Source organism: Budorcas taxicolor, chromosome 7 (assembly GCF_023091745.1).
Source record: "Budorcas taxicolor isolate Tak-1 chromosome 7, Takin1.1, whole genome shotgun sequence".
Taxonomy (NCBI): domain Eukaryota; kingdom Metazoa; phylum Chordata; class Mammalia; order Artiodactyla; family Bovidae; genus Budorcas; species Budorcas taxicolor.
This window is the reverse complement of record NC_068916.1, coordinates 43,623,843-43,640,681: the sequence shown is the minus strand read 5'-3', so window position 1 is coordinate 43,640,681 and position 16,839 is coordinate 43,623,843. Positions and strand designations below refer to the sequence as shown.

General features: G+C 58.8%; 1 protein-coding gene across 6 annotated transcripts in view; it reads left to right on the top strand.

Annotated features, from left to right (window-relative positions):
* Positions 1–13,701: 13,701 nt before the first annotated feature.
* Positions 13,702–16,839, top strand: part of TCF3 (transcription factor 3) — a 32,588-nt gene continuing 29,450 nt past the window's right edge. For 5 of the 6 annotated variants that reach the window (XM_052642471.1, XM_052642469.1, XM_052642472.1 and 2 more), the window contains exons 1-2: positions 14,113–14,223; positions 16,065–16,188. In XM_052642471.1, the coding sequence (XP_052498431.1) occupies positions 16,117–16,188 (72 nt within the window). In that variant the 5' untranslated portion in view covers positions 14,113–14,223; positions 16,065–16,116. Of the gene's footprint in view, positions 13,802–14,112; positions 14,224–16,064; positions 16,189–16,839 lie in introns of those variants that run through there. The other variant, XM_052642468.1, reaches the window with a different exon arrangement.

The window sequence follows — 16,839 nt, the reverse complement described above, 5'->3', positions numbered from 1 at the left end:
GCCCTCACCCCTGTTGGCTGCTCTGCTAAGCTGTCCCCACGGCCGCTGAGGAAGGGAGAGAGCCCGTTCCTTCTGGTGTGTTTGGGAAACTTCTATGACCTGATCCCAAACAGGAAAAACCTAAAGGCCCCTGGAGGTAGACTCTTCAGAGCTGTGGTGGTACAATGTTCTAGAAGTGGTGATGAGAGGGGTATATTCTAGAAGCATTGATGGTGGGCTATTCTAGAAGCTGTGACAGTGCGCTATTCTAGAAGTGGTGATGGAGGAATATTCTAGAAACAGTAATGGTGGGATATTCTAGAACCTGTGACAGTGGGCTATGCTAGATGTGGTGATGGGAGGAATATTTTTGAAGCAGTAATGATGGAATATTCTAGAAGCTGTGACAATGGGGTATTCTAGAAGTGGTGATGGGGGGAATATTCTAGAAGCAGTGATGGCGGACTGCTCAGTAGCAGTATTGGAATCTTCCAGAAGCTGTGATAGCAGCCAACTCAGGAATGTGGACTTGCCTGGCTTGCTGTGGACACAGCCCTGATTTTCAGGGCCAGCTGTGACCAGGGCCCAGTCAGGCGTCCTTGTTGTTAGCTGCAAACTGGGACAATGACTGAGCCTTCCTCCAGGTCCTCGCACGTAGTGACTAGTGCTGGGAAGAACAGGCCTGGGCAAATCTTGAAGTCAGTATATGCCCAGGGCTCACTTGACCTCTTACTCTGCTGACCATACCACCAGAGACCCTCTCTCCCTCTCCACGCCTCGCCACCGCTGCCCTGGCTGAGGGACCCCTGTCCTAACCCCACAACATCCCTCGAGCCCAGACCCCAGGCCTGACCCTACTTCCTTGTCACCTTCCGGGTCCAGGGTCAGGGCTACCCAGGTGAGAGGAGATTGATCCAGCCACTGACCCCATGGCCACTGTTGCCAAGAAGATGGCCCCCTGTGGCTGGGGGTATGGCCAGGCCAGGGGTGACCAAGGGACAGAGGGAGAGAGGAGAGGGAGGTAGGGATAGAGGGAGGGGACAGACAGGCAGAGGGAAGGACAGAGGCACAGGGGAGAAGCACAGTAGAGGGATACACTGCTGATATCAGAACCTCCTGAGCAGCTTGTCAGCTCTGCCAACCGCTGCAGGGCACCCAGGAACTGGCATTCACCCCTCCCTGGAGTCCTCTTTTGATGCACCACTGATGGGCTTCTGTCTGTACACTTGGCCTGGACCACTCGCCATCACCCTGCCTCCATGGCAGCCTCTCATCCATTCACCCCCAGGAGACCAGGTGAGGCATCCTAGAAGAGGGACTAATGGAATAGGGCCCTACAGGATGAACAGAAGCTTGATGAGAGGAGAGGGAACCATTAGGGAGAGAGATGAGAGTGGAGAGGACACGGGGGCGGCTGGATATCAGGCAGGCTCTGCCATGGTGGAGCCTCTCCAGGACCGGCTGACAGTGGCTGGGTTGTCAGAGCACGGCATAGATTCCCATAATCAAGGGGACTGTGGGTTGTGTCCTTCTGCCAGTTTCTCAGGTAGGTGTCCCTGGGATGCCAGAAATCAGGGGTGACATCACAGAGCATGACTCCTCAGGGGGGACAGGCAATACCCAAGACCCAGATTAGGACAACAAAGGAAAGGAACAAGCTTTCCTTGTTCTTGGACGTGGTGGAGGGCAGCACTGGCTGGAGGTGACATTGAGCTGGGGACATGTGAGCAGCTGGGGAAGTTGGGCCAGAAAGAATGGCCACAGCAAAGGCCCAGATGTCAACACAGCCAGACGCTCCCTGTCTCCTTGTAGGTGACATGTGATACCTGCAGGTGACACGGAGCCTGTGACCACCAGCGGGAGGAGATTGGGTGGAGGCCAGAGAGGCAAGAAAGGGAGAGCAGGGAAGGGGCAAAATGCACGTCAGGACCTCAGGGAGGACCTGTTAGAGAGTTCTGACAGCTGACTGGTGGGAAGGGGTCCTTCTGGGAGCAGTGTCTCTGAAGGGGGACTTGAGTGTGAGCTGTGGCTGTAAGCACAGGTACATTGCATGTGTGTGTTAGTCGCTCAGTTGTGTCTGACTCTGTGACCCCATGGACTGTAGCCCGCCAGGCTCCTCTGTCCATAGGGTTCTCCATGGGGATTCTCCTCCAGGGGATCTTCCCTACCCGGGGACTGGATCCGGGTCTCCTGCATTGCAGGCAGATGTTTTACTGTCTGAGCCAGCCACCAGGGAAGCCCTGACATGGAGATATGCATTAACATCCCCGAGCACACGTGTGTATGTGTGCCCCATCACAGTGCACACGTGAGCATGCACATGTGTAAACACTCAATAAACATGCCAGAATACGTGGACACGTGTTTGCCAGGACTTGCGCATCTGCAGATATGCCGGGCAGTACTTGGAGACGTACAGGTAGGACCCCTCTCGAGGGCAGGCAGACAGATCGATGCACAAAGGAAATGTGGACGTCTGGTTATGGCAATCCCAGGTGCACACGCGTGGATAAACAGGCCTCACAAGTGCAAACAAAATTGTGCCCGCCTGTGCCCGGACGCGCCAGGTCCTGAGCACACGGTACCCAACCAAGCTGTTGCAGGGCAACGTAAACACGTTCGAGCACATGAACACGCCAGCGTGCCGGTAGGACCGAGCGCGTGAGCACAGCTGAGAGCTGCGTACATGCGAGCACAGTGCACTCACACGTGCGAGATCCCAACCGGGCACACGTGGACATCACAAGCGCAGCGAACACCCAGAGCCCACAGGCACCGGGCACGCGCGTGCGCAGACGGCTACCGCGCGCAGCAGGCCCCCGCGGGTTTCTGGGCAGCGGACGCCCCCTGGTGGACACTGGCCCCGGGGCCCCCAGTGCGTTTGTCCCGGGCGGCGTAGGGGAGTCTCCCCTGCCCCGCGCTCACACCTCGCACCAGGTCAGGCCAGGGGTCTGTGTGGACATAAAATGTTCAGATTAGGGTGACAATGGAACGGGAAGCTTTGGAGCAGTCACAGGCCTGACGGGAGGGGTCTGGAGAAGGTCAGGACAGGGCAGCCGGGTCGGGCCTCCATTTCCTTCCTCATCATTGAAGCCTCTCCATCCTGCCCATTGCTGCCCGCGCCCCCAGGCCCGTGGACTGTGGCCCGCCTCGGTATCCCTGCACCCGAGGACTTCCTGGGTCCCCCAGCGCGCGCTGTGCTCCTTGGAGTGGGGTCTCCGAGGCCGGAGGAAAACCTCAGACCCACCTCAGGGCACCACCAGGTGGCAGCACGCGCCCAAGTGCGCACCTCTGGCCTGAACCGCCGCAAGGACCCCCAGGGTTCAGCCCCCATCCCCGCGGCCAATGGGAGGGGAGTGGTCTGAGGGGGGGACCCTGTGTGACCTCGCCAGCCTGTGCCTCGGTCTCCCAGTTTCGGGATGGGGAACTGGAGGTGACAGGGCTAAACAGGCGCGTGGGCAGGGTGGCCTGGAGGGCCACAGCAGAGGTGAACTTGTAGGGAAAGCAGAAGCATCTGGCGGGGGAGCAGCATGTGCAAGGGGGAGCTGGAAGGAGTCCTGAGGCTGGGCTGAGAGAGCCTAGGGACACAAGTGGGGTCAGAACGCCCCTCTCCCCGACCGGGGCTGCGGGGAGTGGTGGTGGGGAGTGGGGTTTCCGGCCTGAACTCAGAAGATGGAGATGATGCTGGATCCAGAGTCTATGACGGAATCCAAAGATTTTACGGCAGAGTCTGATCCTCAGTTCTCGACTTTCCCACCATGGGATGCTCAGGATAGAGCTCCCGACAGAAAATTCCAGACTTCCCATTGCCCCACAGCCCCCAAGGTTGATGCCCCAATTTCAAGAGCAAAAGGCACAGAGACTGGGGGACCCCACCCCTGTGACCCAAGAGGCAACGGTTGAGATGGAGGGACAGGGATCCTGTATCTGGGGACCCAGGCCCCCCTTCCTTACTCCTGGTGAGGAATGCTCCCTCCTCACTCCTCAGCAGTTCCAGCTTTTCTGCACCTTTAAAACAACGTGGCAGAATTAGCAGCTCCACCCTCATTAATATGCAAAAATGCAAATCAAGGGGTGATCAAGCCACAGCCCCCTGGGGATATTTCCGCTGTGTCGGAATCTATTGTCAGGGAGGTTTCAGGGGATGGCTGTACTGGCAGACGTGGGGGAATGTAGAGACTGGGCAGTCAGGGCCCTGGGGAGGCAGTCACCCTGCTCCCTGCTCACTCCCAGTGCCCTCCTGGCTGCCTGGACACTTCCGGGGTGGGGGAGGGGTCTTCACGTGGGGCAGTGGGCAGATCAGTCTGCTTCGTGGCCTCCGGTTGAGGACCCAGGAACTTAGCTGAGGGTTGCCCCAGGCATCAGGGCCTTTGCATTGGCTGGGCTTCTCCCCACCCCACCCCACCCCCCTGCAGGATCACTTCTGGCCTCCGTATCCCCTCCCTGGGACTCTCTCGTGTCACTAAGGTAGGGGACCCCCCCCAGGACAGGTTCAGATGCCTGTAAAGTGGCTCCTTAGTGACTGTTTCTTCCCAGACTGGCTGTGGCCCACCCTACCCCTGGCCCAGAGAGGATGCCCACAGACTTTGCATCTGGGAAACTTGCCCAGGGTCCCCCAGCCCACAAGAGGGTTGTCCCAGGCTCCCTATCTTGGGAGGGAAAGAGACCACAGCGGGGGTGCAGAGGTGGGGGTCCTTCAGTTCACGTGATTACACCCAGCAGGTGGAGGTAAAGGGGAGATCCTAATGACCTGAAATGGGGCTAGTCCCCCAGCTCCGATGAGAGACAGATAGACAAAGAAACACAGAGAGGCAGAGACCAAGACAGAGACACACACAGAGGGAGATGGAGAGACAGAGGCAAAGAGAGAAACAGAAAGAGAAGAGACAGAGGGAGATACAGAGACAGAGGCCAAAAGAGAGAGACAGAGACAGTCCCAGGGCAGCCCCACCCCGCGGAGGTTCCTAACTGGCACAGGGCCAGGCGCCAGCTGCTGCTCCCCCTCCCCCACCTCCCACTCGCACTCCGAGTGGGGGTTGGGCCCCAGGAGCCCCAGCTGCTGCTGCCACACACACAGGCCCCAAGACCCGTTAGGCGCCCCACCAGCTGCCCTAGGACCCCACAGCCCCCTGAGCAGAAGGAAATGCCTTTGCCCTGGTGGAGAGGGGCTGGGCAGGGGGGCGCTTCTAAGTGCCTCTCCCTGTCTGACCTCTGGCCTCTCCCTCTGAGTTGCGATTTTCTCACCTGTGAAATGGGGACCACTGTCTTGCCCAGCCTCTCCACTGGGTGGGCTGGACTCTGGGGACAGTCTGGTAGGGATGGGGGCATTTGCCCTGCAGGAACTGCGAGGGAGACATTGAGCAAGCAAAGCTGACAGTCTTGGGGATGGATGGGTTGAGGAGAGAATGAGGGAGAGAGGTGCTCTGGGCCAAGAGGCCAGCCATGCAAAGGCCCTGAGGTCAGCATGAGTCATGATGTCCAAGGAGAAGGGAGGGGGCACCAGCATGGATGGGGGGTCTGGGGGGAGCTGGCTGGAGCACACCCTGTAGGTGACCTCAGTTTGCTCCTGCTCTGGATTCTTCCTGCACCCCCAACCCCAGGGCCTGCCTGGACCCCAGCCCTGACTGCAAGTGTCGCTGCCAGCCTGACACAGCCAGACCCCCAGGCAGGGAAGGAATTAGGAGCTGAGGAGTGAATTTCTTATTCTTTGCGCCTGTGTGCAGACCTTATAGGTGATGCACGGAGGGGTTAGGAGCCACCTAGGCTGGCAGGGGGTGGAAGGAAGCCTAGGAACACTCTGGGGCCAGGCCCCGCCCTCACAACAGGGTCAAGGGAAGGCCCAACATGAGAAACCAAGACCCTGGTGGTTCTGGGTCCAAGGCATGCCCTCCACGCTTCTCCAGGTTCCCCGCAAAGCGGGGGAAACTGATACCTTTAAAGGGGCAGTTCTGTGACCCACACAACCCAGTTCCTCTGTGCAGTGCCCGGGGCCGTCCCTGCCCCTGGGGAAGGGGCCGCCCCTCAGGGCTCCCCCAGCACCTGCCAGGAGACCAGGCGGCCCAACCTGGTCCCTGGTGGGTGGTGAGATCTCCAGTCCCCTTGAACTGATGAGAACTTGGGCTCTGAGTGAGGAAGTACCCATGCCAGACTCTCTCTGCAGCGCTCCCTGTACTTGGCTTAGGCTCAAGGTCACCCAGGGGGCCCCTCCCCAGAGCACCAGGGGTTTTCCCCCAGAGGACCCAAGGGGCATCTGGAAGTCTGCCCGCTCCAGGGAACTCCCAGTGAACCCAGTTCCTGAAAGGAATCTCGATCTCCCCTGTGGAAACCCACCCCACCCCTTCCCATGGCTCTTCAGAGACCCAACCTCAATCAGGGATTGACAAACTAAACTTAAAAATGCCAGAACAGACACACTCACACCGAAAACACAATCCAACCTCTAAGTTCATCCCACCTCATGAATATAAATATAAAATAAGAACTGAAAGTTCCCCCCCCCCCCCACCAACTCCGCACCCAGAGTAACCGCTGAACCCTTGGGGCATTTCCTCCTCCTGTGTTTTTTTGATACACACATTTTTGCTTCACACAAACTGTGCTCCCAAAATGGTGCTGTGGGTCTCGAACTTGTATCTAATCTGAACAGTCCACCTCAGATGTCCTTGGCTCAGAACATGCATGCAACACTCCCCTGCCCCATCAAGCAGCTCAGTTTTCCCTGTTCAGCCACGGCTGGAATCCTCTCTCATCCCTGGTGGTTGGTATGTGCTGTTTCCGAGTAATAGCTGCCACAAACCACATTCTAATGAACACCCCTGCTTGCACTATCATTTTTAATAGATTTCTGAGTGTTAGGGCTGGAATTAGAGAGGGAGTCCAAAGGGATGCAGAGCTTCTTTATTAAGCACACCCTCAGAGGACCTCCACACTTAGCTTCACTATTGCAGGACATGATCAATCTTTTATCATTTTGGCAACTATCAGAACAAAATGTGGTTTCTTATTTGCATATTTGTTTACATTTCTTTTGTCATGAGTGACTTTAAGCTTCCTTTTCTGTCTCTCCAGCAGCCATTTGTGTGGCTTCACATGTAAACTAATTGTTCCTTTCTTTGTCCAGTTTTCCATTTTGGTGCTTTTTTATTGATTTGTAGCAACTCTTTGTATATGAAGGGACATAAATCCTTATTCTGTTACTAGGTTGTGTTAGGTAGGTAGAACAGGGAAAAGGAGTCCAAAATGGCAGTGGCTAAAAGACAAGGAAGGGAAAAGTCCACAAAAATAGAACAAAAGAAGGTCTGAGCCAGTGAGGACCTCCTGGCTGGCCCAATTTACATAGGACAGGCCCAGGGAGAGATACACATATAAAAAGAGGAGCCAAAGCTAGCTCTCTCTCTCTCTCCCCCCCACCAACCCTGCACGCTGGGGTGCTCTTCTCCTCGTGTCTTTGGATCGACATGCCCTCATGCCTCGAAGATGGATTTTCCTGCTATCTTATAAATAAAATAGAGCTGTAATACTGAGCTGTAACACTGATTTGTCTAAGAACTATAACATGGTCCATTCAAGACCTGAGAGCTATAACACGGTCTATCCAAGACCTGAGAGCTGTGACACTCCATGGAGGCTTTAATCTCCATCACTCCAAATCTTTGTTGTGACGAGACAAAGAACTGAGGAACATACACTCGCATGACAGTTGAAAATAGTTTCTCTCCATATGTCACATCTCATCAGTGTGTGTGTGTGTACTAAGTCGCTTGGTTGTGTCTGACTCTCTGTGACCCTATGGACTGTGGCCTGCCTGGCTCCTCTGTCCATGGAATTTTCCAGGCAAGAAAACTGGAGCAGGTTGTCACTTCTTACTCCAGGGGATCTTCCCAACCCCAGGATCGAATCCTCATTTCTTGTGTCTCCCACATTGGCAGGTAGGTTCTTTACCACTGCACTACCTGGGAATTCCCATCTTGTCTGTCGGTTTGTTACATGTCAGAGGCATATCTACAGAGTCACATTTGAAGACTTTTGTCCTTTTGTAGCTGTGGCCTTTGTGCCTTTTCCACCCCTAAGGAAGGCAAGGAGGTGGGGGGAAGTGGGCAGCCAAACTTTTCAGTTCCCTCCCATCCCTGGAGCACAGAGAGCTCAGCTGATTACCAGACCCCCCTCCCCCAAACATCTCTGCCACCTGTGCAGCACCAGTAGGGATCCCAGGAGATGCCCGGCAGAAAACCTGCATCCTGTTAATGGGTGACCCCATTGACCTGGCCCTTGTAAACACCCATCTAGGGACCCAGCCCTCAGAGGGTTCTGGGGTGCAGAGCTCCAAGATGACACGTCCAGCCATGCATGCTGGCGTCTTACAGCCAAGGCTCATGGTGGGGAGTGGGAGGTGGGACTTGAATCTGTTGGCAAGCGGGACCAAGAGGCTGGGAGCAGAGCTCATGGGCTGTGTGCTCCTCTAGACATCCACCTGCCTGGCTCCACGTCTATCCCCAAGAACCAGGAGCCCCACTGGACCTCAGCTGCCTCTCTGCCACTCCCTGGGCCTGTGCTATCCCCAGGATGCTCTGAGCCTCATGGGGCAACAGTGAGCAAGAAAGCCTGAGCCTCGCCCTTGGGGGCCCCTGATCTGGTTCGAGTGATAGGGTGACAGAAATGGCAAAAAGATGAATGGTGACAGGAGTTATAAGAGAGGAAGGGGGCCTGGCCTGCTCTGGACAAGGAGGCTTCCTGGATGAGGCAACACGGAAACTGAGGGCCAAAGGATCAGAAGGAGAGAGCCAGGCACAAGTGAGAGAAAGGATGACCCAGAAGGAGGGCACAGCCAGGGCAAAGGCCTGGTAACTTACGGTGGAAAGGGGGAAGGAGAGACCGGTGTGGGGTCCTGGCCCCACACAGGGTGGCCAGGACTGGGGTGGGTGCTGTTCACTGCCAAGTGCTCTCCAGGGCCCCCAGCACACACTATGGAAGGGCTTTTCCACCCCAGGCCACTCCCAGCCCCAGCCCCATGCCCTCTTCCTGAGCACCCTCGCCAGCCTGGGACCAACTCAGCATTTCAGGTTCAGCTCCCCTGTCTCCAAGGAGACCACATTGCCCCCATGACTTTCCCCAGAATCCTTGAGTAAAACCCACACACCTTAGTGTGGCAAGGTGCTAATCGCTAGGATGCTCTCGATTCCAAAAGGCGCCAAGGAACAGGTGAGGGCTTCCCTGGTGGCTCAGATGGTGAAGAATCTGCCTGTCTGCCTGCAATGTGGGAGAACTGAGTTTGATCCCTGGGTTGGGAAGATCTTCTGTAGAAGAGAATGGCAACCCACTCCAGTATTCTTGCCTGGAGAATTCCATGGACAGAGGAGCCTGGCAGGCTACAGTCAATGGGGTCGCAAAGAGTCGGACATGACTGAGTGACTAACACACACACACACACACACGCACATGAACAGGTGAAAGAGCATGGGCGGGCATGTGGGCCATGTGTAGGAGGCTGGCCTGCCTCAAGCAGGGGCTGGAGCCTTAGTTTCCCTGTCTGAACAATGGGTGGTTCCTGCTGCCTCCCACAGGAAGCTCAGGAACCCCCATGCCTCCAAGGCAGAGGTCAGTGGGGCCACAGGCGTGGGCAGTGGGAATCTGGCAAGATTTCTTGTCCCCTGCCCTGCCCCCCTCACCCCATCCACCCCCAGGGGAACTGGGCCGGATAATGCCTGGGGGCTGGTCGGGAGGCACCCCATGTTTGCACAAGCTGCCCCGGAATGTGGTGGGACAGGCCCCCGGGGGCCCTGAGTCAGGAGCTGTGGGCACCCGGCCAGGAAGTGGAAGGGCTGCCCTGGACAGGTGGCACCAGCCCTGGGGGTGGACAGGTACAGGGCAGGGAGAGGTGGTAGTGGGGGGCCCAGGTGGGAGAGGTGCAGCGCAGTCAGGCTTGGTCCAGAGTTGGGGGCTCAGCCTGGGCCCAAGGTTCAGTCTAGAATAGGGGAGCAGAATTGGGGCTCAGCTTGGGGCTGGGGTTTTTAGATTAGGGTGGGCACTCATTCATTCACTCATGAAGTCCCTCATGGCCAAGCCAAGGCTCTGTCCCCTGGGGCCTGGGCAGGGCGGGAATGTGGACTTCCTGTGCCCCGTTCATCTGGTCCCTGGCCCTAAGATACCCCTGCTCCAAAAAGGGCACCACTATTCACAAACCCAGGTCCCCAGCCCACACCCAGCGCCCATGGATGGCTGCCTTCTCACCCCCACCCCCGGGTAAGCCTTCCATCACCCCTCAAACCTACCTCCAGTCTACCCAGCTCATTACCCCCAGGACCAACCCTTTGAATCCACCTCCAAATGTAGCCATGGGACCATGTCCCCCTCCTGCTCAGACCCCCACCATGACTCCATAGCGCACCTGCCATGCAGACCCAGTGCCCCTGACCGTGGCTCCTCTCTGCTCCGATTCTCTGGGCTCCAGCCTCATGGAGTCCTAAAGTACACCACACAGTCCCTTGCCCCCCAGGCTCCTTGTTCTTTGCCCACTGACCATTCATCCTGGTCACACCCAAGTGTCGTTGCCCCAGGGAACCCACCCCAGAGAAGGGAACTCACCCCAAACTCTTCTGATAACCCGACAATGCAAAGCATGAGGCTGGGGCTCCAGGCACCCTCCTGGCCCACTGACTCCCCAGGACAAACCAGGTCCAATCACTGGGTCCCCACCCCTCCTTACGCCCATGGCTCTGAGCACCAGGGAAGGCAGGCTGGGAGGTGGGAGCATGGCCAGCAGAGCTGCTGCTTGTCCATCATCCGCTTTGAGCCCTCCATGGCCAGCACTTCCTCCCTCCTCTGAAGAGGGTAAGACGCCCCCCACCCCACATCCAGGGAGAGCCCCTGGCCCCAGGCCCAAGAAGTATACCCTGCAGAGACCTCCCTCTCAGAAGCCAGGGAGAATGAATGAATGAGGGAACCCCAATCAGATCTGTGTGGGAGGAGTCACGGAGAGCATGGACAAGCCAGGGCCAGGCCCCTCCAGGGGGTCCAATGGCCCATTAAGACCCCAGCTCTAGGCAGTTGTCCCCCACCCTGTGCCCCCCCCCCAATTAGGGACCATGAACCGAGGTTTGTGTAAGGGGTCTGGCTTGATTGATAAGGGCCCCTCCCTTACTCCTGGGCTAAGGAACAGCAGGGCGGGGCTGGGTGGGGTGGGAGTGGGAGAGTGTGTTTGGGGGGTCCGTTCACACCCAGGAGAAGGTGCCCACTCTGGAGACAAATGAAAATGATGTCAGAAGAGTGGCCCTCAAGTCCTAAATCCATGGTTAACTCAGGCGTACCAATCTACTGTCTTCTGGAAGTTTCCATCACCATTGCTGTGTTCTGTCCCCAGCGACCCCACTCACTCGTGGAATTCTGTCCTCAGCATGAGTTTTCCCAACCAGAGCTGGGGTTGTCTTCCTCCCGAGGTTCCCAGGACAGCACACAGTAGGTGTGACTTGGGTGGAGGGAGGAAGCCCCCACTGGGGGAGGCAGGTCCCTTGCTCCTGCCTGGCCCCAGGTCTCTGGCGGGCACCAGAGGAGAACAAAGGCCAAAGTCAGACAGGCGGGGGTGGGCGGGCTGTGGGCTGCCCTTGAGGGGCCCCTGGCACCAGCTGCTGGGTGCCTGTCCCTGTGCCAGTGCCCTGTAGGGCACACCCGGGCCTCAGGGCTGGGCAGAGGCGGCAGCCAAGGGGGGGTGGTGGTCCCCCATGGGCTGCTCCACCCGGTGACTCAGCCCCAGGCTGGGCCTCCCCAGGGAAGACAATGGTGGCCTGTGGGTCCTGGGAGAGCCTCCTGGCAGGTGTGAGCCCCAGGGTGGACTGGACCCCAGGGAGGAGCTCTCTGAACCTCAGTTTCCTCATCTGTACAATGGGTTTATGAGTTTAATCACTCAGGATTGAGGACCTGACAGCTGAACATATGGATAGAAGAAGCACATTTGGGACTAAAACAGCGGGCCTCTGACAGTTCATCTTGCCTTGGAGAAAAGGAGTAGACAAGTCATAGTCATCACTGCAATCCCACACCCAGCACCAAGCTTGGCATACCCTTGGTGCTCAATAATTGCATGGCCTATGAATGGATCATTTACCCCCTTCAGGGGGTGTGTCAATTCCAGGAATACTGGCCCCAGTTCTGTCTGTACAGGTTAGACCCTTAGCACTGTCAGGGGAAAGCGTGCTGGCCCACCTTGAGTTGGCTGGGGGTCCAGAGGGCCTGCAGCCCCAGCCTGGTCCTCAAGAAAGCCTCCCAGGATAGGGGCAAGCCAGAGCAGACCCTGGACTTGTGGGATCAGGGTTGGTGTGGGGAAAGGCTGTGGTCTGGGAGCCCTCACTCCATAGATTTGGGTATTCCAGTGGGGAGAGGCCACAGGATAGAGGCACATGCCCTTGGCACCTACACAGTGACCATCACTACACTCTCCCATTTGCCTGATGGGAAAACTGAGGCCCAAAGTAGCAAGAGCTTGAGCAAGTGATGCCAGGTGGGATGAGAGATTTGAACCCAGACATCCCCAAATCCTCGGTCCCCTCTTGAGACCTGTGGCACATGGCAGCACTTTGGCGCTGAGGGTCAAGGGGAGGGTCAGCCCAGTCCCCATATAGCAGGAAGAGGCTTTATTAGGAACCACCTGAGCTTCCCGCCTGCCCTGGAGTCGTCTCCCCTTCCCCTTCGCCCTGGGCTCCCACTTTTCTCCCTTGCTTTCAGTCCTGCTCCTTGGATCTAGGGCCTCCCTGACCGCCCTGAACTGTGGGGACCTGGGGCTCCAGATGGGGTGGAAAAGCCTTTCAGGCAGAAGGCACAGCCAGTGCAGTGGCCTGGAGGTGAGAGTGAGCCTGGAAGGTTCTGGAGGCCACTATGGCTGGAGCCCCTTGGGCCAGGGGGACATTGTCTTCTTCGCAGCCTGGAAGGGACTGTGATTTTATCTCTGCGGACACGGGGCGCGGGGGGGGGGGGGGGGGGGGGGCGGGCACAAATCGTGTTAGAGTGTGTTAATTTTCCTTTATAATAATTATTATTTCCATTCTGTAGCGTCTACGATTCCCAAAAGCTCAAGAGCTCCTGGCTGTGGAGTGAACTTGGGATCTCAGTGAACTCACAGAGAGTCAGAAAGCTTTGTGAGGTCTCATTCAGTTCAGTTCAGTGGCTCAGTCGTATACGACTCTGCGACCCCGGAACCGCAGCTGAGACTGTCAGGTCTCAGTCCAGCTCAAACTCAGGCCCAAATCCTATTTAACAGATCAGTAAATTGAGTCTCAGGCAGCCAAAGGCAACCAGCAAGTCAGAAGCATAGAGTGGGTTCCACGCGGAGCTCTCAGACCCTAAAACGGAGCTAACGCCGTGGCCGCAAGGGTAAAACGGGTCTGATTCGTTCACTCCGGGCATAGGATGCCCGCTCGCAAAACCCAGCACTAGGGGCCAGACCTAGAAACTCAGATACGACCAAGACGAAGAGACTGTGCGGGCGGCCACGCAAACCCGAGAATAAAAACACCAGCTGTTCCCCGCCCCGCACAGCTTCTCGCGGCCTTCAGCTCGGAGAGTCCCGCCTCTTCGCTAGGCCGAGCGAAGTGGGCGGGGAGGAGGCGGGGCCTAGCACGAACTGCAGGCAGCCTTGCCAATCACGCTTTCGCTACCTCCGATTGGCCCCGGCCTCTCCGCCTTATCTTTGCATCTCACGGCCCTTCCCGCTTGCGTCACAAGTATACTCTCAGCTCTCGTGCGCCTCCGCGCTGAAAGATAGTTCCTGCCTCCGCGCCCCCGCCGTTGGCCGACAGATCTCTGGCGTTCCCCTTCCAGGCGCCGGGCTCCGCGGGTCCGCAGCCGCATCCAGCGTGCGCGTATGGGCGGGCGGCGGCGGCAGGGCGAGCGGGCGGTGGCGGAGGGATCCGCGAGAAGCGACGGGGCGGGGCGCTCGGGGCGGGGCCTGTCGAGGACGGGGCGGGGCGCGGGGCAGGGGGCGGAACATGTCTCCCGCCGCAGGAAGATGAGGCAGCGGCCGCGGGCGTAGCGGGCCGGACCGAGCCCAGCGACGCGGCAGGAGGGCACCGCGGGCTCGTCGCACGCCGTCTCCGCCAACTCCAGGGCCGCGCGCAGGGCCCCTGGGGCGGACACGCGGGGAGCCGGGCCACGCGCCGCCGCCCACGCGCGCCCCTCGGGGCCGCGACGCCTCTTTGTCCGGGGGGGCCGTTCATGCCACCGCCCCCCGCGCGTTGCGGGCCGGGCCGCACCGAGCAGGTGAGCGCGCTGGGACCCTCCGCCGTGCGGTGCCCGGCGGACCGGGCCTCTTCGCGCTGCGCCGTTAAGCCGGGACCCGGGGACGCCGGGCGGGGGCGGGCTGGGCTGGGGGCGGCGCGGCCGGAGTCATTGTTCTCCAACTTTGCGCGCCGGAGGGGGCCGACGACGTGGAGAGCGCGCTCGGGCCCGCGCGCCCCCGCCGACCGACACTTCGGCAAAGTTTGCGGAGCTGGGCGGGGGTGACGCGGCGCCGCCCAACTTTGTGGCGGGGCAGCAGCGCGGGGGCCGCGGGCGCCCCCTTCCCCGGGGGCCCGGCCGGCGGCGGAGTTCGGAGGGGAGCGAGCGAGGGAGAAGGAGCGTCCTTTTGTCTGCGGGGAAGGTGCGCCGCGCGCCTGCGGACTCGGGCCGGGGCCAGGCTGGGGGACACATCTGCTCTGCGCTCCGCGGGCGCGGGCGGCGGGTGCGCCCCAAGCTTCAAAGGGCTCCCGGGCCGCGCCGCGCCGCCCGCACCGGCTGCGGGGGGTGGGGTGGGGATTGGTTTCCCGGGCCCCCTGCCGCCCCTTCCCCCCCCCCCGAGGACGACGGTCCTGCTCCTCTCCTCCCAAAGTGGCTTCGAGCCCCTCAAAGTCCTCGTGACACCCTGGAAGTATCTCACCTCCCCCAGAGAAGCATGTTTCAGCCCCCCCTCAGGTCTGCTTTAAAATCGGTTTCAGCCACCCCACGAAGAAGTGCGGTTTCGTACTCCTCAAAAAAAAAGTCAGTTTCACACGCCCTCCAAAAAAGAAAAAGCTTCGCGGGGGAGGGGGTGCGCCGGGGCATCCGTTTCACACCCGTCTCCAGTTGGCAAACAAAGCGGGGGTTTCTCCGCTTCTGAAGTCGGGTCTCCCTCCACCTCGGAACCCTAGCTTCCCTCGTGGCCCCCACGGTTTCTGCTTGCCGCCCTCCTCCCCCCTGGGGGCCCGGGAGGAGACCCTGGAGGGGCCTCGCTGTCTGACTGTGGGACGGGGACCTGTTCTCTCTCTTCTGGGTGTGGGATGGTGCCTGGCAGGTGGATTCCCCCTCTTGCTAGGATGGAGCCCCTAGGGACCTTGGGGGGATGGGGGAGACTCGGGTCTTGGGACCCCCTTCCCCCAGGGCAAGAGATACTTTCAAAGTTGCTTAAAAATAATTGCCAGATATATCGTGACAATAAAACACCCTAGGGTGGTGTTTCTCTTTTCAGAGTTCGGTTGTTTTTCGTGGTGGGAAGTTTTGTGGGTCGGTCCCTTTGCGGGACACCCCCGCTGCCAGTGTAGTCGTGGGACAGGAAGGGGGCTTTGCAGTCTTACTTGTGAATTTATTTTGCTTTGAGTTTGGGGGTGACCAGGCCTTCAACGTGTTCTGACAGCTGTTGGGGGGGTCACCAAGTTCCCCTTGGGGCGGGGCTGGGTCGCCCCTCCCTCTTCGCGGGGGCGGGGCCGGGGCTGGTGGGAAGCGTGCGGGTGGGAGGAAATAGGAGGGGTGGCGGGGAAAGGGGCGGGTTCTGACCTATCTGGGAAGGGACCACTCCGCCCCGCATCCAGTGTAACATTTGCAACTTGATTCCTTGGTGGTCGCTGAGGGAGTTCAGGGGATCTACTCTGTGCTGCCTGAACCCCGTTGTTCAAACTCCCCCATGGCCCTGGGGAGGAGTCTCTAGGGGCCCCAGTCCCGGAATCCTCGCTGCGAAGGACCCAGACCCTGGGAGCATTTAGAGGGGCTCTTAAACGGCCTCCCCATCTGTCCACCTCGGCTGTCCTCACTCATGCTTCTTCTCTCCTTCCTCCTCCCCTCTGCCTGCACCCGTGGTGGCCACCACGCAGGGCTGTCTCTAGGCCTAAGGATTTGACCCCGGCCCCTCGTTGCCCCTGGAGAATGAACCAGTCGCAAAGGATGGCGCCTGTAGGCACGGACAAGGAGCTCAGTGACCTCCTGGACTTTAGCATGGTGAGCGACCCTACCCACCCTTCCTCTCCACCTAGCTGTCCAGGGCCCTACGACCATGGGAAGAAGCCACTGCCAAAAACACCTCCAGTATCTGGACCTCAAACTTGTTTGGGTCAAAGAACCCCAGGTGGGGCTGGGGGGATTTAGGGAGCTGCCAATGGATGGGTTGACACCTCCAGAAAAGGGTGCAGCTTCAGGGCACCTGTCACCCAACTGTATGCCTTGGCACAGAGTGGGTCCAGCCCACTCCTTTACAGCTGGGGAAACTAAGGCCCAGAGTAAGGGTGGGGCTGCCCAGGGCCCTCAGTTCCTCCTTGCGGAGGCTTGGCCCTGAGACCCCAGCTTGCTTTGGGCATGCAGTGATCTTGACAGTGATCTTGCTTCTGATCTATAGGATGGTGTGATCAGGGTTATTCACAGCACTGTCGATGCAAAAAAATGGGAGTGCCCAATGTGGGGGCCTTCTGTGAATGGAGAGAGGACACACTTAGTAGACGTGTGATTGTAGTGCACAGTGTCACCAGGAGCTGGGGTCGTAAATGACCAAAGACCTTGAGAGCAATGCACAGGAATCTGGAGGGATGGGAGTGTGGGGTGTGGCAGAGGATGTCCCTACACTTCCCAGGCAGTGTGCTCCACCAGCCACAGCCT